General features: G+C 33.3%; 1 protein-coding gene across 9 annotated transcripts in view; it reads left to right on the forward strand.

The window, feature by feature from the left end:
* LOC126740062 (uncharacterized) overlaps window positions 1-21,842 on the forward strand; it is a 313,797-nt gene that overhangs the window by 186,834 nt on the left and 105,121 nt on the right. For all 9 annotated transcript variants that reach the window (XM_050445920.1, XM_050445914.1, XM_050445915.1 and 6 more), the window contains 3 exons: window positions 9,514-9,663; window positions 19,529-19,738; window positions 21,115-21,346. In XM_050445920.1, coding sequence (XP_050301877.1) covers window positions 9,514-9,663; window positions 19,529-19,738; window positions 21,115-21,346 — 592 coding nt within the window. The remainder of the gene's footprint in view (window positions 1-9,513; window positions 9,664-19,528; window positions 19,739-21,114; window positions 21,347-21,842) is intronic.

A 21,842-nucleotide genomic window follows, 5' to 3' on the forward strand; every position in this document is an offset into this window, starting at 1 on the left:
ACACATCTCGTGAGAGTTAAGAATTTTATATAACCATAAGTCTTTTGAAACCTGACTTTAATTGGTTTGTTACATAAAAAATTATAACTTTTTTCTGATATTTCACTTTAAATTTAGGAAAATAATTTTGAATTTTTATTTACTTTTTTTATATATTTAATATAAATTTTACATTCCACTGATACACAGGAACCGATTTAATTTTTATTGTTTGCTGAATACCACTAGATCCAGGCATAACTTGGCTAGTATTTATTTGTTGCATCTCATCTTCAGAGTCCGATGAACTGGTTTCTAACTCATTATCGATCATTATTGATGACATTAGAGCAGCAACTTCTAAGGGACCTTGCGTCTGAGCTAATCTCTTAAACTTCCTTACCCTACTTTGTAAAGTAGATCTTGCATTAAGATTAACATTCTATTTGCCCTTCCATAAGCATGATCTATTTTCGTTAAGAAATCTTTTTATACTCAGCTGAATCTTGTCCTAAATAATATGTTTTTAAAAGTTCATCAATTTCTTCAATTTTGGTTATTAGGGCCTCATTATCCCTTTCAAAGCTAAATATATGCTTAGGTAAACTAAACTTTGAATCCTGTTTCTCTACTTTACCAAGTTGGCGGTAGGTTTTTCTTAAATAAGTGACTTTTTCGTTTTCGTCCACCGTAATACCCCGAATACAAATCTCATAAATTAATTCATCTTTTTCTAAACGATTTGTTTCCAACTTAAAAGCCATAATTTCTTATTATTATAAAAACTTTATAATCAAATTTATTCTATTTTTTTATAATTTTTTTCTTATATATAGAAAACTATTATTTAAATAACTATATGACTAACAAAATATGTGTTTTTTTTTTACAAATTACACCTACATTTTTACTAATACAACTGATTACGCCATTAGCCAATTTCTTATATTTTATAACAAAATATATGGCACTATATCAATTTTCAATTAAAATTAATTTTTTCAATACAATACAAAACTTTGTCCTTAATTTCAGTTAGTACTAATAAGGCCTTGATAAATAAAAATTTTTTATATAGATTGATCAGACTTGTTTTGGTCATGGTTTTTAATCTAATTTTATTTTTTATCATTTTTTAAATTATTGCTGTTGTTTTTAAACTGGAGCATTATTAGACCTAATAAGCTGCCTTTTATTTAAATAAATTCGTTAAGACCGAGACTTTGTACTTACTTCGCTTTTTTTAAATGTTAGTAAATGGCTCAACTCAATATAAGTTAAGTTGACTCAAGTTAACTGATCTTATGAAAATTGAAACAATAAATTCTATAGTTCTGAGACTGTTAAAAAAAACTAAAAAATACCAAATTATAGCTGTAAAATATATGTAGTCGCTGAACCAAACATAGGTGGCTTCTATATTTTTAATAAAGGATGTTGAGGTATGGGTTTTAAATAAAGTCATTTTAGTAAAATATTGTGATATTTTTATATTGAGAGAAAAATAAAAGTATGCTCAAGACTTTTTTCCTAAATTTACAGAAAAATAAATAGGTTTAGAATTGATGTATTGGACATCTCAATAACCTTTCAGAAAATCTTACTACCACATTATCACATGAGTTTCTGTTTTACAAAAAAGACTTAACTTCATGAAATTTTCGGACGTTTAATAAAATATTGGGATTTGAAGCATACCAAAAGTAAGTCGCTTTTTTTGTGGTTTTTGTATAAAAGTATTAGACATAAATAGATAAATAGGGAAAAAAAATAAGCTGCTCGTGCTACTCAAATAATTTTAAAACTATATGGGATATATTCAATCATCAGACCAACAAGAAAAAAACTGTTGTAGTTGTAATTGTTGCACCAAACATAAATAGATAACATTTGTTTAACTAGGATCAAAAATATAAATATAAATGAATCTATTCATCGGCTTTAAAAAAACCCTTTTTAATTTTAAAACTATAGCTTAAAAAATATTCTTGATATGTAAAACACTTATTTACCTATTTACAAGTTATAAAATAAAACTACACATCAGACCTTTTATATAGCTACAAAAACCTGAAACATAAAATAGACTTAAATTCTATACAGAACATTAATAAATACATCCCTGATATGTACATTTTACATTTTTACATTTAACATTTTACATTTTACATTTTTACATTTAATTTTAACTCCTTAATTAAGAACTAAGTTATCCAAAGAAAAAAAATCAGTCCTTCCGTAAAAACCTTAGGGATCTTGAATCTTCAGTTCGTTCCTAAGGATTTTTCCGCTAGGATTTCTTGGAATAGCTTGAATAAATTTAACTCTACCAGGTAATTTTTTATAATGAGTCACCTAAGCTTACGAATTTCTTAATATCGTCTTCATTTAAGTTTTAACCTGATTCGTCTGGTACAAACAGCATTTTTAACATTTTCAAGTTTATTTTAGAAATGTTAACATTTTTAGCATGATTGACTTTAATGTGTATATCTTTTAATATCTTAATAATATTTCTTATAACGCCTTTCTAATAACGCCTACCATTAAAGCCTTTAGAGATCATCTTCCAAAGCAGGTATTCTTTTGGCTTAAACAAAATTCCTACTCGTTTAGTAAATATTTGCAGTAAGTATCCTACCTATTTAGTGATTTAAATGAAATTAAATTAAAGGTTGCCTCCTGCGGTGGTTCCTTTTGTGAAACGGGACATACTTAAAACTTATTCTTGGCCACAATATTAATACGCAGATTATTATTGCTCTCAGTGTCAATTTGAGAGAATGAATAACCATTGTTATCATAAATCAGCATCATAATGTAATGGATGAAAACTGTTTTGAATATAAACCATAAAAATCCACTTATTGTTGTTATTTTTGACGGCTTGACATATATTTTTGATCAGAAAGTTTTTAGAGTATGGCTTGTATTTAAACCTTTTATAAGCTTTAAACACTTTGAACTATGAACTATACTTAAAGAGTTTATTTCGGATATGTTTTTTGTGTACTTTTCTGTCATTGTTGAATTTATCAAGGTTTTCGTCAGAGCTTTATATTGTTTTACTTATAACTTATATTATTTTAACCGATTTCTTTCAAATAGAGGATTGGTATTTAAATATGCAAATAGCAATTAATGAAATGGTTCAATCGTGTGTAAACAACTTACTGTTACTTAATTTTGGGGTAACTGGGTTGCCAAGATAGGCATAGGAATTTTTAAAATTAGATGGGTTTTAGTTTTACAGTTTCAGTCTTTGACTTAGTAAGTTTTCTGGGTAGGATTTTAGATAACTGTTTAACTTGGGAAAACTATGTACCAAATTTAACTTCTAAATTAAAAACTATCTTTGTCTCTACTAATCTCCTATTCTAATAGTATATTGCTATGCATATATCGAATTAACTAAATTGTAGTGAGAATACTGCTTTCTATGTCAGTCTTGACCCTAAAATATCTGCAACATATATGCATAACAGTAAGTCAACTGCCCCTGGCTGTGATAACTGACACTTTTTATTGTCAAAAATTTAGTTTTGTCAACTTTACTTAATTTATGATTTTATCCTTATGTAGATTTAGTTTAAGTGAATCGTACAATTAAACAATTATCATTTTGCAATTATATAAGTATAATGACGTTTCAGTCAAAACTACGTGTTTTATAGTAAAAAGATAACAAACTAAGAAATGATTTAAACAAGAGAATATCAGACAACATACCTGTCGAGGAGCAACAGTGGAATAACATCAAGGTAAACATATAAGAAGCTACAGAGACATTCATTGGATACAAAAAAAGGCAACCTAAGAGGGAGTGTATGATCAATGAGATACTGGATATGATGAAGGAAAGGCAATAAGTAAAGAGTAATACACTAAGGTATAATCAAATCCAAAAAAACATTCGTCACAGAATTAGAAAAACAAATAACACGTGGTTATCTAAACAATGAGAAGAAGCGAAAAAATTGCAGGATAAACAAGACAATTTCCAATTCAATAAAAAACTAAAAGAAGTTACACTTTTAAGAATGTAAATATTTTTAAAAAATCACTAAAGCTAACCAGATCCTAAGGGACCCCAGGACATAAGTAAGGTGTGGGAAATATATATACAGGGCCTGTTCGAAGACGCACGAATCTTAACACCTAGCAAGTACCCAAATGAAGCGACGGGATCACCCCTTCTAGAAACTAAGAAATGAAAACGCACCTGGCCTAGACCATAATACACGTTGGAGTGCTGAATCTTATAGACAATAAAGCACTATGCAAATTTTAAAAACAGATATGAGAATGGCGAGATCCCAAGCGACTAGTTTAAGTAATCCAAATAATTAAATGCAAAAATATGCAAAGACCACCGACTTATTGGCCTTATGAGTCATGTACTAAAGGCGTTCTTAAAATATACTACCAAAGGGTTTTTGACTAATGTAAAACACGATTTTTTAAGCCTATCCTAAAAGAAGCTAGCATGAATAACAAATATATTTAAATAATACACAAACCATACTAGAACCGAATAGCAAAACTGCGGCCTCATGATTCACACTACACGGATAACACACCTATAGCTAAGGTTCGACAGGGATGTGTATTGTCACAGCTTCCATTCAACAGATACGGAACTGTTATTTCAACTAGCAATAGAGGTTAATCCAAGAGGAATAAATGGTATTCCCTACAACAATTTAAAATACACTGATGATATGGTGATTTTACTAGATGATATTAAAGATCTATAAGCCATAAACGCAAAAGGAAAGGAGGTTGGCCTCAATATTAACGTAAATAAAACGAAACTAATGATAGTGCGTAGACAATCACAGGACAACGCAGAACTTTATATCAGAAATCAATAAATCGAGAGGGTGAATAGGTTCAAATACTTGGGCATAACAGTGAACGACAAATAAGACAATAGCGAAGAGTTTACAGAAAGATCAAGACCTACCTTTTGGGACAAGAGGTACCTATAGGATTTCGCTTTCGAGTTGGGAAGTTTTACATAATGGCCTATACTGTTATATGGGGTAGAAACCTGGTTACTAAAGGTCAAAACCCTTCAAAGCACAGAGGCCTTCGAAATGTGGATCCTGAGAATACTACTTAAGATTTCCTTAATAGAACATGTAACTAATGAGCAAGTCTTACACAGATCAAACACCGTAAAGCATCGAAAAACATCCTACTTAGGACATGTTCTTCAAAGTCCTAGGTACAATTTACTAAAATTATACTAATGGAAAAAGAGGACCAGAACGAAAACAACGATGTTCAGAAGAACCGTGGAAGAAACATTTTATATTGCCCGGTGAATGCAACGCTAACGCGCTAAGAAGCGTATGGCACCAGAGAAGAAATCTGTCAGTCGCAGTAAAACATCAGTATGTAATTTTCTTTAGAAAAAAAACTAAAGGTTAAATGTAGCAATATATTTAAATGAAAAATAATAAATGTATATAGTAATAGACAACCATGAATCCGGTGCTTGAGCAATTTAAGACTCAACGATTTTTGAGAACCAATTTTTGAAGGAACCATATTTTGTGATAGAAATCGAAAAAACTATTTACTAAATGATATCATTTTCAAAACATTGTAATGCAAAAAACTGCAATATGTCAAGTTTTTGCAAGAATATTGAATCATATATTGACGAAATTTTATAAGGTTTAGGTAAAGTCGGTAGCTATTAATAACGTCAATAAAAAATTTTGCTTTTTACTTGCATACAGTGAATTTTTTTTTGTTGAATGTTCAATAAATCTATTATTTATATCTATAATACGCACTGTGTTTATATCTTTTTTTAATAGAAAGAACCCCGCATTTCATATGTAAAATTTAAAAGTGTAAGGTATGGTATATCTTCAATCCAAACTAATTCCAATCAACCCTATTCATGAGAATTGGAGAGCATGAGTCGTAGGCTCATGTCAAAATTTTAATTTGGTTGTCGCATTCACCTGCGGTCATGCAACATAGATCCCATTTATAAAAAATTACTTAATATAAATTATGTAAGATGGTGACGCAAATTACTATAAATTATTTGTATAAAAAAAAGACTTCGAAATATACCTGAAACAAAACAGACCCTCAGACCTGAAATTTTCATGTAATAACATTATATTTGAAGAAATAAACTCAAGAAAATAGCTTTACGATCTGGCAACGCAGCAGATTTTAGCTTGAAAAAATTCTCTTCTAAATAGGTTATGGTAACAATTTAACGTTTAATTATAAACGTAAACTTTCAAAAATTAAAGAAGGCAATTTGGTGAAGAACCTTCATATTATATTTAATATAGGAATAGAATTAAAGTAGCTCATGCTTCCTTGGTGTTGATGCTCTAGAAGTGATTACATAATTCACCTGTTCGTGATCCCTTATGTTTATTTTCCTTTCCCTTTCCTTTGGTTTTCTGACCCTGCCCTGAAGAAGCCAAAAAGCAGAAACACGTGCCAGCAGGTTCCACCTTAACTTTTGCTTCCCGCATTACGGGGTATCCTGATAAACCTATATTTTTATATTTTTAATATTTCTGTTTATAAGTAAATAGGAGAATAAAAGAATCTTCGTCCATATATTAAATATTCGTAATTTTTTGTTAAAAAGTGATTCATTCAAGAATTTTTTATAATTAATTTAAGGTAACCTTCCTAAACACACTAAAAAAATCTAAAAATTGTTGGGCCCTAAAAACCTTATCATGTCAAAAACTATTATTTTAAAGAGGCTTTATCTATACTAATATCTTTCTATAATTTCTTAGAACCCAATTTTAGAAATTGTAGTTTACAGTACCTTAGATCTAAGCTTAAAAGATACTTAATTTTTTTTTGTTATTTTGCATCAGAAACTTTTTTTGTTAACTATTATTAGAACAGTATAAGAACTCATTCCTTCCATACTACGTATTTATGTATAATAATAAATAATAAATCATTTTATTGTTCCAATTAATTATAACAATTTTGCAAATACGAAACAAAAATATATAAATGAAACAAATGGCCTTTATAGTCAGCTTCTCTCCGAAAGGAGAGGCTGTTAAAGCCGTAGAAAAATTCTAAGCCGTACCTATATTTAGTTACCTAACCTAAGCCTACGAAAACCCAATATATTAATGAAAAGCTAGATGACTCGGTCCAATATGTTAAGCGATACAGGGATAGTACATGGTAAAACTGTTAAGCTCTGGTCAAAAAAAAATAAAAAAAATTGTATGTATATAATATCTCATTTTCTCTGAAATGCATATAAATGCCCATAAAACCTCACTCATTGAGAAGCTGCTGTCTGATCCTTCTTTTGAAATAGGATAGAGATGTGTTAAAATGAGTAACTTGAAATTTATTAATGGTTGACACTATGTTATAAGAGAATCATCTTTTAAAAAATTCCCTATTGTGCTTGGGGATCGTAAGGATGTGCTTTCTACGTATATTTATATTATGAACATCAGTTCTGTATACAATTTTCCTACTGAGATAGATAGGACACCGAAATTTAATGATGTTATAAAACAGACAAGCCGAGTGCAGTACACGCCTATTGAACATTGACAACCAGCTAAGTTCTTTAAGCTTATGTGATACGTGTTGTCCACGTCTTATGCCATATATAAAAACGTATGCATCGGTTTTGAACCTTTTGCACTCTCCGGGCCTGCGTTGTGTCCAGAAAAGGACCATTAACACTATCCGCGAAGTTAAAGTGTGTAAGTATGAGTGCGCCACATAGTTCAATATTGGTTTTCTTTTCTAAGTAATGCCTATGAGGAAAAAGAGATTTAAGGGCTCAGTAATATTTTTTAATACAAGCTGTTATGTGTTCGGTAAATTTAAGTTTAGCGTCACAAATTAAACCCAGGTTTTTAGAGGAATTTTTAAAGGAAATATTAGCGTTTCCGATACTTCGATCCAACTAACCCAAGGTATTTTCATGTAGTTTATCATTACAAAATAATAAAGCCACCGATTTTAAGGGGTTCAACCTCAGCATGTGACTTTCGGACACCTCACAAAGCTCCTGAAGATCCGTATTTATTCTAAGGTTAGCCTCTGTCGCATTTTCTGGCTTAAAAGAGTACAAAATTTGAGTGTTGTCGGCATATAAATGATAATAACAAAGGCGAATAGAATTAATAAAATTAGACGTGTAAATTGTAAAAAGAAGGGGTCCCAAGACACTTCCCTGTAGGACACCTGAGTGTAAAGTCATTACCTTAGAGTACTTCCCATCAACTAATACCCTCTGCATTCTGTTACTTAGAAAAGATTGAATCATAGATTGGGCATTAAACCGAAAACCAATATAAACCAAAATACTTAGCAAAACATCCTGATTTAACAAGTCAAAAGCCCGTGAATAATCTAGAGGTACCAATATAATAATGGTTTTTTTGTATATGCCTGCAGCTAAATAAAAATTAATATTTTTTTTGAGTATCCCATTATTTTCGACAAAAAAATAGGATCCATATAAATTATTTCTGTACTAAGAAAAAAATAAATATTTAAAAATTATCAAAAAAAACTTCTTAAACCTTATTGCTCAGAGGTAAAAACAATTTTAATCATCTAATAATATAGTATCAAATAACATAACAAATTAATCGTTACATTTAATAAAGCGTTACAATAATTGACTGGCGTTAATTACAATGCGGTAAAACTGTTAAATTACATACGTACAGAGTAATACACTTTGCCCAAGGCATAAGGAGAAATGTTTAATGGTTTTCGGTAAGAGGAAGTACGGTATTTCAAGAGGTACTTATTTGCATACTACCATTTCTTAGGGCGAATATTATTATTTGAAAATATGTTCATAAAAAGAGAGTGTTATAATAAAACATTTTCCCAACCGTACTATCACTATTTACATACCACACACGTAATAAAACTATATTATGCCACACATTGTAAAACAATCTACAAACGCTTGTTTTCTCTACGTTTTCCTGTTATTTGACAAAGCGAATAAATCCTTTAAGATTTAAGTATCATTGAAGTAGGCTCGTTTCTTGCTAACTTAGTTACATAACTGGAGGCTTAAGTCCTTATTGTGAAACTCTACGACAAATTCCACGCTATACAATATTTCTTAATTAAATTGTACCAGCAGAGTTGTCACTGTGGGTAGGTGATTAACATACTTTGGTTTCTTAGACCTTCAGTACCAGATAAATCTTCTAGTAAGATGTTTGTAGCATTTAGGCTTAGTTATATGTAATGTGTAATTTATTTTATAATAGCCTTTCCTGAAATTGGATAATTTTTGAACATTTATATGCCATAATTTATTTACTGGATTGGTATTAAAATTAATAGAAATGATGTTAGAACCTTATACTTTTATCTTTAAGATCCCTCTAGTATTTTTTTAAATTTAAGAATGGCTCCGCACAAATTAGTGCGTTAAAAAAAATTTCCTAATTAACAATTTAGTAACTGAAATAATTATTTAGGACAATTTTGGCATAGTTTAAGAAAGCCATTTTTATTTTTTAGAATCGAGATGAAAGAGATACGTCATCTCCCTCAGGGTGGCCATTATGCCTCGGTGAGTCCGGAGTAGTGGTACACCTCGCCCCATTGGATCCTTCTATTCTGCGCAACCGCGACTGTTATTTGTGTGTCAGTCACCTTTCTGGATTAGAGGTAAGGTTCAGCTAATTTCCTAAATTATATATTTTTAAGTATGTATTAATTAAATATGGTCCAATTTTAAAAGTAATTAAGTAAATACAAGAGTCGTTTTTTTTTAAATATTTGATCTCACGGTATGACGGCCAATAATTATTATTAAGAAGCCACCAAATCGAGAGAGAGAACACCGACAAAGCCTCTACTCCTCGACATATAGATGGCGGTAAGAAGGCGAAACTACCGCCTCGATACCTCACGGACTGTCAAGCATGTGATATGTCATATAAAATGCGACCATTCCTATCTTTTTAGCCTCTAGAATTTTGCAGATGGTTTCTTTTTACTTCTATCGAATTACGATTTTTTTATATCCAAACCAATTTTTATTAATCAAATTTTGCAAAAAATCTTAACAGAATTGACGTGTTCTCATATTTTGTACGACATTTTTCCAGGCGTTTAGTTCAGTGTAGTGTTCTACTTTTTTTTTTCTTTTTTAATTTTGATGACGTGGGGTAAAGAAAAATTTCTAAAAAAGCCATGAATATAGTTTATATTTTATAGGAACTGAGTATTGAATACTGAAAATTTTGAAATAAATATAGACACTGGCAACATTGGACTTGCATAAGTAGGTATTGCAATAAGTTTTTTTTTATGAAAATGGCTAGTGCAAATGTAAACGACGTAAAAAAAGAGAAATGGATTCTGAGAAGAAATTGGTGCGTTAAATCCGTGGACAGCAAAAAACTTAGATATCCTGGTTTTATTGACAAGCTCAATATCTTTAATACAGATAACAATGTTCGGATCAAGTGGCCTTCGCCCAGGTCTTAAGTAATACAATAAGTTCTTACATATGCATTGTGGCAAAAAGAGGTAAGATTTTATTTATTCAATTGATTTAAAAAATTAAAAGGTCAAAATATATTTTCTATTTATAGATCAAAAACCAAAATAAATTAACCAGTAAAGCTTAATAAACAGCAGAACTGATCTTAATTCTGGATATACTTTTTGACAGCCGCAATACTTACTTACTGATCCTAAAGCTGACGCCAAACCTAAAAGAAAAGTAGTTTTACCAGTTTCAATGCATAAGCAATTTTAAAGGAGTGCTATACAAATCTTAGAGTCTATGAAATTTTCAAAGGCAAATAGAAAAATAGAAACATCTAAATTTTACTTTAAACACATTTACTTCTTTTATTGCAAATTTGTTCAAAATTACTTAATTCATAATCTTTACTAAGGAACACTACTGGGGAATTGAGTTCCTTAGTAATTTTATTAAATTTTATTGATCGCTATACATTAACTATAACCCTTTGCAATATCCTGTATAAATTCCATATTCATCTTCGCAAGCTTTGCTTTTCATACAACATAGTTCCCAATTAAATTAAGTTTATACATTGTGGAATTTGAATAAAAGTTTCGAACCTACTGTAGTTTACAAAAGAAACATAGATTTTCTACTAATTTTAAGCGCACGCAATGGTTGAGCGAAATTTAAATTGCGCGCCATAACGAAATTTTAAATTTCCCGCTATTATGGCGTCACAAATGCATTGTCGGTTTCGGTTAATACTACTCCTCATCATTCAGAGGGTGCAACATTCAATAGACGGTTCAGTGCTCTATCGGCCCTCTGCAAGTTTTCTATCTAAGGCGGCGGTTACATCGGACGCGAATTCGTACGAAATTTCATTCGTACAAACGTATGCGAATTCGTACGAATTGTTCGGATGTAAACAAACAAATGCTTTTGTATTTGGGTGGTTATATTGTTGCCCAGTTCGTACGAATATCTCGTCGCGACCAAATAATTTTGTTTTTCATCCGAATTCGCATGAACGTGTTGTCAAAAATATCGGTTATTTTTAATATTACAATTATTAAAACATGATAAATTGTGAAAAGTTAATAAATCTTGTACAAGAAAGGCCCTCCCTGTGGTATCAGAAAAGCAAAAGTTACTATAATAGGGAACTCAATAAAAAACTATGGAGGGAAGTGGCTGAAAATTTGCGAACAAGTGGTAAGTGATTTTTAGATAATATATTATTGCTTTTAACTTAATGACAATATCACACAACTTTTAATTAAAAAAGGGGAGTTTTTGGGAGTTTTAAAATTTTATATCTAGACTATTTATTCTTCAATTGTCATGAAATTTTTAGGGGGTGTATAATTTTTCCCGCTCTTTCAAATGCAACTAGTAAATTTTACCTAGAACTACACAAAAAAGAAAACATTTTTTAGCTTTTTTAATGGGGACAAAAAGGCACTATAAAAACCTTATGAAAAAAATCGCCGAAACACGTCAACTGAGAAATGGATTGAAGTTTCCAAATACACTATTAGTTCTTTAATAATTGCTGCAGTATTGATTTTATTTTAAATTTTCGACAACTCTTATTTTATTGGCCACCACTGTATGTACCGGGTATTCAACTAGAAGAGGTCGCCGGTTTATTTGCTTATAGGTTTTTCAGTCTTAAAAACGCCTTTTTCTTAATATTGCGTCACCAAATTCGTAATTTCTGACCCCAAAAAACAAGTTTCATCGAAATCGGCTGGAAAAATCATATCATATCAATCAAAAATCATATTTTTTTACCTAACGCTTTTCCATGAAAATACTTTTTTACAGATAATCTTGTTCGACAAAAATGGAGAGGCCTACGGGACACATTTAGGAAGGAACTTTCGAAATTAGAGCAACAACGAAGTGGAGATGCGGCGGATGAAATTATAGAATCAAAGTGGCAGTTTTTTGATAATATGTTCTTTGTAAAGACCAATTTGTGCCTCGGAAAACCACTGGAAATATTCCCAACAGTAATACACAAAGTCAAACTGACATAGAAGAAATTGAATCGCCGTCTTATGCGGATTCGCAAAATTACGATGAAGAAAGTGATCGTGAAATCATAGACTTGCCAATGCACAAAAAGTTGCATGTAAGAGGAAAATTTATTGACATACTTACAAAAGAACATGAACTTATCTATCGTCAAGGTACTTATCAACAAGCTACAACCTTAACCATTTTTCAGTCTTTCACACCAATTCCAACACCTTCGCCTGCATATTCTAGTTCCACTTCAGAATATTCACTTCCAGCACAACCACTTTTAGCCCAACCAGCAAACGAAGAGCTCTCTCTCTATTCAATGCACACCACTGCCCAAGAAGTTAATATTTTTTTTTTTTTTTTTTTTTTTTTTTTTTTTTTTTTTTTTGGGTCGGTGGAGAAATTCTTTATGAACACTGGTTACGCGGCGCCGCCCCCAGTAGTGTGGGACTCAGTGTCGAGTCTGTCTCGTCCTATACCCACTAAAACTCCACCGCTGGGTGGTGCCTTGTGGCTCCCTACACTGCGGTCTGCTAAGAAGCAGTCCTATTGTGTCCCATATGTTTAGTCCCACAGGCTCAATTCTGTAGCTTCAAGGAAGTCCAGGATTGTGCCCAGTGGTAGATTTCTTATACCCTCTGGTGCGGGTTTCTCTTCCCCCAGGAATGTTGCCCTGGTTTGATTAAATGCTTCACAGAAGCACAGTATGTGAAGAGTTGTTTCGTCCTCCTCATTGCATCCCCTACATAGCGAGGTAACTGATTTCCCTAGCGTATGCATGTGTTTCCTGCTGGGTGCATGGCCTGTAAGTAGCCCTGCGACCTTTCGCAGTTGTTGTCTGGAGAGGCCCAGTATGTTCTCACCCTTCTTGAAGGGTGGGCTGCCTATAAGTTGTTTGGATTGTTCCATCTTTGGCAGCTGCTCCCAGTAGAATTTGTTCTGGTTTGTTAGCCAGTTGCCGATTTCCCTCTTCCAGGTGTTATCGCTGACATAACATGTTGGTTCAGGGCCTACCAGGCTGTTGCTGGCTCCCTGGGTTGCAAGTTGGTTAGCCCTTCTTGCAGCCTTATTGTTGCCCATATTCTCTGCTAGGATTATCTCTGGCCTATTTTGCGCTTCGGCGAGGTTCCTGAGATCCTCCCAGCAGCTTTGCACAGTTCTTGACTTAGTCTCGAACTGTTGTAGTGCAAGTGTCGCAGCCTGGTCTCCTGTGAAAATTGCGAAGGTTTTGCCTCTTGGCAGCCCTTCTCTCATCAGTTGGACACAGGTTTGAATTCCTATTATGCTTGCCTGTAAATTTGTTGTTTCGAGGCCCAGGTTTAGCATAAGTTGTCTGCCCTGTTGTTCGTCCTCCACCATGCTCACAGCTACCCCGATCTTGGATCGTTTGGTTGCCGTGTGCCATACTGAGTAACCTCTTTGCCTGAGCCTGTTCGCTTCTGCGTCCAGTGGTCCCCTTTTTTCTTTGATGATAAAGGGTTTGTCTAGGTATGTGACCTTGGTTCTGTCTGTTCTTAGGGCCAGGCGCCCAAGGTCCTGTATTTTGTCAAATAGGGCATTGTGCCCATCTTTCGATAGGATTGTTGCGCCATTTGACAGCAGTCTTTTCGCCCCCGTTATAGCTTCAGCCCGTACCACTAAGTGTAGCGGGCTTAGTCCTATCAGGTTCTCTAGGGCAGCAGTCGGCGTTGTTGACATCGCTCCTGTTATGCCCAGACATGCTATTCGTTGTGTTTTGTTGAGTATCTGTATTACAGTCCTCTTTTCTGCCGCATGCCACCATATAGGTGCTGCGTATGTAATGATGGGTCTAACCATTGTCGTGTACATCCAATGTACCATTTTTGGTGACAGTCCCCATGATCTACCGAACATTCTCTTGCAGTACATAAGAGTTTTCGTGGCTTTATTTGTAGCTTGGATTACATGTTTCTTGAAGCTGAGTTTTTTATCCAGGGTTATACCTAGATATTTGACCTCGTCTTCAAGTCGCAGATTTTCTCCATAAAATTTTATGTTTCTAATGGGCTCTAGTTTCCTTCTTTTGGTAAAGGAAACCAGAGTAGTTTTTGTTGGGCTTACCCTTAGTTGTTCTTCCTCACACCAGTGCTCGACAGTAGTCAGGGCTCTTTGCATTTTTTCGAATACATAAGCCTGACTACCCCCTCGTGTAAGGATGACTATATCGTCAGCATATCCTATAGCAAGGATAAGCTGCCTCTCCAGTCGTATCAGCAAGCTGTCCGATACAAGGTTCCACAGCAGCGGTGACAGTACGCCCCCTTGCGGTGTTCCCCTGCACACTTTGGCCTTAACCGTTGTGCTGTTGAGATTTGCTGCTACTTTCCTATGATTTAGCATTTGGGTTATCCAGCCGCCAATCATGGGATGTATTCCTCGTGCTGCTATCGCACGGTTGATTGAGTCATATGACGTATTGTCGAATGCTCCCTCAATATCTAAGAAAGCTCCTAGGGCGATCTCTTTGTTGTTCAGAGATTGTTCGACCCTCTGGGTTATCTCGTGAATCGCTGATTCACAAGATTTACCTGTTTGGTAGGCATACTGGTGTCGATGTAGAGGGTTGACCCGTAATACATTGTCCCTGATATGCCTTTCTATGAGCTTTTCCTCTGTTTTTAGGAGGAATGATGTAAGGCAGATTGGTCGGAAGGATTTAGGTTTCGCATAGGAGTCGCGTCCCGTCTTTGGTAGAAATACTACTTTTGCTTCCCTCCAACTCTCTGGTATATGCGCCGTGGCTAGACTTGCCCGCATTATTTTACATAGTGCAGGCAGCAGCAGTTCGCTACCCCGCTGTAGCATGACTGGCATTATGCCATCCATTCCGGGAGATTTAAATGGTTTGAAGGAATTTATCGCCCATTTAACCTTCTCGTAGGTTACTACCTTTTTCGCTAGTTCCCAGTGTTCCCTTTTGCCCCTGTTCGGAATGATAGGAGTTGGGTCCTGGGTATGTTCTGGTTGGTGGAGAATTTTCGATCCCGGAAAGTGCGTGTTCAGCATTAAGCCAAGCGTTTCTTCCTCGGTTGTCGTATATTCTCCATCGGGTTTTAGACAAGAGCCTAGGGTTTGTCGTGGCCCTTTGGATATTGCCTTGTGGAGTCTAGCATATGCTGGTGTCTCTGTTAGGTCCCGGCATAGCTTCCTCCACCCTTCTTTCTTTGCTCTTTTTATAGCATCATTGTACCTGGTTAAGTGTTGTCTGTATAGATTCCACTCGCCAGTTCTTTTGGCTCTGTTAAAAAGCTTTCTTACTGTCTTCCTTAGCTCGCCCAATTCTTGGTTCCACCATGGGGTGTTCCCTGCTTGACGCGGTTTGCTTAGTGGACATGAGTTTTCAAAAGCAATTTTAATAGCCTCAGTGACGGACTCTGTCAGCACTTCGAGCTCTACATTGTCTTTTGCCTCCGTTGGACAGTTTTTCAGTTCGCGTCCTAGTATCTCATTGAAGAGGTCCCAGTCCGTTTTCCTGGCGTTCCTGTAGGTCTCCGGATTTGTATCCATAGATTCTAGATCGAATCTTATGTACCTGTGATCCGACAAACTTGGTTCGTCAGATACATGCCATTTTTTAACGAGGTCGCAGATGCGTCCCTTGCCAATGGTTAGATCAATTACTTCTCTGCGGAGTATGTTGACGAAGGTCGGTTCCTCCCCCATATTAAGTATATTTAGACCGGAGGCAGCACAGTAATTTAATAATGATTCGCCCCGTTTGTTTGTTCCAGTGCTTCCCCAGATAGTGTGGTGAGCATTGGCGTCACAGCCTATTATAAGGTTTTCCAATCTTTGATGGTCTATCAACCTCCGAACTGTTGTCGGAGGTGGTTCCCCTTGTTGATCGTGCGGAAAGTATGCTGATACTATTATTGTATCGTAGCTCCTCTCCGCTGTTTTGATTTGTACTTTGACCGCCGCTGTGTCCCTGTCACAAAACTCCCACAGCGGTGTGGCCTCTATATCTTTTCTTATAAAGATACAGCTTCTTAGGTTAGGTCCCTCTTTTGGGTCTGACACTAGTCTCCCGTTGAGGTTTCCTAGTCCCCTTATCTGGCCCCTATAAGTATAAGGTTCCTGAATCAGGGCTATCTGAATATTGTTGTCGGCTATGCATTTTTGTAAGGCCGCAGTGGCTGCTTTGTAGTGGTGGAGGTTAATTTGTATCAGCCTCGCACCCATTGCGGAGAGCGATTTTAGGAAGAAGAGGTTCCCGGCAATCCCTCTGTTTCCATAGGGGTTGCCTGGTTCCTCTTCTCTTTCTCTTGGCTGCCGGCCAAGAGTCTAATTTTTATGCTGCCAAAGTTGAGGTATAGCGATTGATTCGCTTCCCTTACTTTGGCCCAGGATTTCTCGTCCATGAGGAGCGTTACCAGGCAACCCTTGTCGTCCTGGTCCTTCCTCATGTCGAGCACTTTCCACAAGCTGGTGTTGATGTTGTTTTGAACATCCAGCTTGTGTAGGAGTGCTACAAGAAGTTAATAATACATCTACATACTTTTCAAATTTCCAACCAAATTGAAAACATTATATTTTTTAACTATAAACCTAATGTACTTTGTTATCACCACTTTAAAATAAATAATAATGGGTAATAATAATTGGTTTAATTGGTTAATAATATTAATTGGTTTATTTTACTTACCTTAAGGTTAAAATGAGCTTTTCTTCTGGTGATATACATTTTCGAGAATTTGAAAATTTTTGAAGATCATTATTAATTGCTTCCAAAATAATATTGAAGGACAGTTTTGACATCCTTGTATATTCAAAGAACTTTTCATCGTTTTCTTTAATTTCTCTAAGGGATCTTTGAAACTCTCCATTTTGGGTTTGCTTATGTTGGGTACATTTCTCTTTCCTTCAAGTAGTAGTATTTTTAAATAAGTTGATGTCTCATATAAGTAAAACAAATTTGCAACCGAATTTGCTCTGTCCATTGTAAAAATTGACTTAAAACACTGAATTAATCATTTTAAACGCATCTAATGTAACCACTTATCTTACGAATTGCTTTCGTACTAATTCGTACGAATAAAATTTCGTATGAATTCGCGTCCAATGTAACCGCCGCCTAAGCAGTATTAATTAATCTATGCAAATAAACATAACCGAGGAATGTCATTCGTTTCATGCAAGGTGTCTTGCTTAAGTTCGCTACAGACGATGCGCAGTTCGCGATTCGTTAATCGAGATTGATTAATTTGCGCATCGTGTGTAGGGGTTTGGTTTGGATGCGCGTTAATTCGGGTGCACAAGGTTATTATTATTATGATGTAGTATTAGAGTTTTATGAGTTATTTATAAATAAATAACTGTCGCCAGAAGCAAGGAATCGTAAGGTTACAGCTAATCTTTCTTTAGTAAAAATGGGATGCCTCATTTTAGTGGTCTGTTTAGTTATACATGGGCCTATTAATTGCAGCAGAGTTTCGAAATCCGCAGATACCGTCCGACAAAAAATTTTTAATTTATCGCAATGCACATAATTTAGACCTGAATGATCATTCAATTACCAAGTCTCGGCTTTATATGATAGAACCTTTTATCAATAAAATATGTTGTTTTAAATTTAAAATGGAATACTTTATACGTAGTATTATTTTGGATCTTGTTGTATCCTCTTTGTTGTTGCTCCATTTTGCCGACTATTGAATTGCCAGAGTCACTTTTATTAATCAAATTATTTAATAAAGTGCCAAGGAAAATAAGAGAGCTTCCAGTAAACAATTTAAAAAAATAATTTAAGGAGTTTTATTGAAAAATGCATTACATAGTGTAGATGAAATTTTTAATTTCAACTTTAGTGTTGTTTAATCTGTTTTAACCAAGTTTTATGTCTATGCTCCAGTGCTTTTTTTTAAAGTGTACTTAGATTAGGGTTTTTTTTCTTTTTAAATGAGTAAGTTTAGGATAATACAGTGAAAACATTGTATATTTGTTTCCTATCCTTTTATTGATTGATTATTCTTTTTATTTTTTATGTAAACATGTTGAAAGTTGTATTGACATGAATAAAGAATTTGAGATATGTTTTAGTTTATGTATGTGTAGTATGTTTGTATCAATATTTATCTTCCTTGTTTTCACTATACCACTCATTTATCTACGTTCAATTCTACTTATATTGGATAAAAAAGCAGTTAATAACAAGGAAAAACCATGTTGTTTAATTTGCGAAATGGAATATGCTGAACCACAATAATTATAATTTATCTATACAAATAAATTGGTTGTTTAGATAAAAGTAATATAATGGAGATCATATTAAATATAAAAAATAATAAACTAAGTACTTCAGTTGTAAATATAAAGGACTGACCTAAAAACTGACTTTAAGTAGTACCAAATTTTCAGCTTAAACAGTTATTATCTTTATTAAATAACTTCAGGAGGGTCATTTAATTTTAAATTAAAATAAATTACTGCGTAAAAATAAAATAGTATTATATATCGCAAATTATACAAGAATTTTGAATTTCACACAATATAGACCAGTTCTGGCCCACTTTTTTTAACTTATATTTTAAATTAAATTTTCGCACAATTGTGTAGAGATAATTGGTTTAAATGGTTTACTTTTTCATAGGAAGTGACCTTATTTCATGCTTTGAACTGTTACTCATAGATGGCGCCTATTTTGAAGCCAGTACGAGAATTAATATTCTAGTAATGATTATGGAATGAAGCTATTAATTTGCCTTAAACTTTAATTGAAAGGCATTTTAGAAAAGTAGTTTCAAAAAAAAAAATTATTAACTCCTATTTCAAGGCCTTCATAAGTTAGAAAAGGGTGATGATGTTAATGTCATAAATGTATATCTTAATTTTAAAATATTAAAAGGAATATCTTACTATACTATATGAGTAATATAAATTTTAAGTAACTTTCTATTAGTTTTCAACAGAATTGCAGCAATAAAACTACTTGCTTCCAATTGCTGAACAAATACTTTTTTTTTATTAAAATTAAATGATTTTTCTACTTATTTACAGGTTGTCCTAACTTGGAAACTTCGCAACCAGATCCAGAGCCAAACTTTGGCGGCGGTTCGAACTTCTTTGCATGCCGTCGATGACATTATGTGTTCTAGTCTTCAGTCTGTGTCTGGCCTTGAGGAGCAGTATGCGGACGACTACGATGAAGCCGAGCTGCCAGAGATGCTTCAGAACTTACTAGTTTCTGTGGAGCATGCTATACTCAAAGTAAGTTAGTTTTAAACAAAATTTCATAGAAACTGAAGTATGTCCAATGTCTAGAAACACAAGACTACTCACTATAGTAAGATCATATATAAGTAACTAAGATGTAGACCTTTTAGTCTAGTAAATGTAAATATCAAAATTGTAAGCAAAATATGACTAAGATTCTCTATGAATGTTAAAGAGAACAATATTTTAGCTTTTCCTTTGTTATCTTCTCCTAAATATTACAAATTATTTCTATATAATTTTATATATTCTGATGATTATACTTATACTTGACATAACAACTTTGGCATCTAAGTTAAAGGAATTTGAGTAAATATTAAAGAATTAAGTCATTTGTATATTTTTATATTTGTTAGGTATTATTGTTTATTGTTAAAGTTACGTATTTAGCTATGATGCTTTAAGATATTTTGGTAGTAAGTAAAATATATAGTTATAAACCATTTAATTTTGTGATTTCCTGTATAGTGTTTTTTAATTACAAACAATTTTATTTAAATTAATCTTTAATGTACGCGTCTAACGCCATAAAAACATAATATATGCCTGCATAATCATATCTAAATAGAGGATGATATAATAAAACTGGAGGCTGAGCCTGGAAAAAACATCTACCTATACATAGATACAGCAAGATTCGAGCTATTATAATAGAGTTTAAATTAGTTAGGATATAAATGAATCGTTGACCAGAGCAATCAGCAAGGTCAAATATCATGTATCTCTTGAGCTTTTAGAAATTAATTAATACCAGAAATGCAGATAATAAATATTAAGGCAGAAATTAAGAACGAAGCAAAATTAGAGTTTAGCATCCTATAAAATAGGCAAAATTGGCTTAGTTTACTTATAGGTTAGTTAAGAAACCAAGAAATTTTAGAAACACTTGATTTACTTCTGATACAATGAATATAGCACCAATTTATCAGCATCATGTTATTCTATAAATAAATATATATATAAATGATAGTTTTCTTAAAAGCCCAAAGAAAACAACTAATTCAAAGGTTTATCTAATAAATAGTTTGTCAAGGCAAATCAGGAATTATTGTGTACATTCTGGAACTTGCCTGAACTTGTAAAGAAAATAAAAGATCAGTGAACTAGATTCAAAAATTCACAGACTCTATGTACATCATTAGCAGAGAAATAAAATATCTATCAAATACAATATGAATATCTTTTGATATATATGGTTACTCTGAAAATGGGAAATTCTAATTTCTCTCATATATCCATAATGAATTCTTAATATTTTAAGATTATAGTGAAGAACCAAAATAAATATTAGATGAAAAGAACATTGAGTTGAATAATGTAGAAAAGTCTAAGCCTTTAGACAGAATATTTATTACGTATCTTATTTTTAGGTGCCTTTAGATGACCTAACTTTTCCATGTCCGCAATGTGAACAATACGTACCCACGGATCGCCTGGATATTGATGTAGGAAGCTGTGCTTGTCAGTGCCTTTGCTTACTGCCAGATAGTAAACCTAGTAGAAAAGATAGTTCGATACAGACTAGTCCGATGTTTGAATTTGTAAACTCCATACCTCATATAGATAGTGATTCTGACGATGATAAGGAATCTATTAGATTAGGTAAGTACATTCTCAGTAAGTACATGTACTAGATATAGATAAACTTTCTGAAAAGTATTGTTAAGCAAATTATAATTTTTGATTATAATAATAAATTCCCTATGCACTAATGAAAATAATGTCAACAAAAACCTCCAAAGTTTACTTTCCCATGAGTTTTAAAAAAATTGCACACAGAACATGGGTTTATTAACAACCCACTTGTATAACAAAGATTAAACACTTACAGCTTTGCCGTATTAATAAATGCGATCTTACCCAAGTAGATAAAGTATAAACGTAGGTAAATATTGACTGTATAGGTCAGGGGCCTACGATATGGCAATTTTTTTTAGATAGTTTGCATCATATGCGTACTTTATAAGGGGTAAAAGTGTAAGGCTTAAAAGCACATAACATATATGTAAATGCAACCATATATATTTATAAAAAAAATATAATTTAAATATTTTTATGTCTAATTGAAGTATTCACTAGTATGTATTAGTAACAATTT

This window comes from Anthonomus grandis, chromosome 9 (genome assembly GCF_022605725.1).
Source record: "Anthonomus grandis grandis chromosome 9, icAntGran1.3, whole genome shotgun sequence".
Taxonomy (NCBI): Eukaryota; Metazoa; Arthropoda; class Insecta; order Coleoptera; family Curculionidae; genus Anthonomus; species Anthonomus grandis.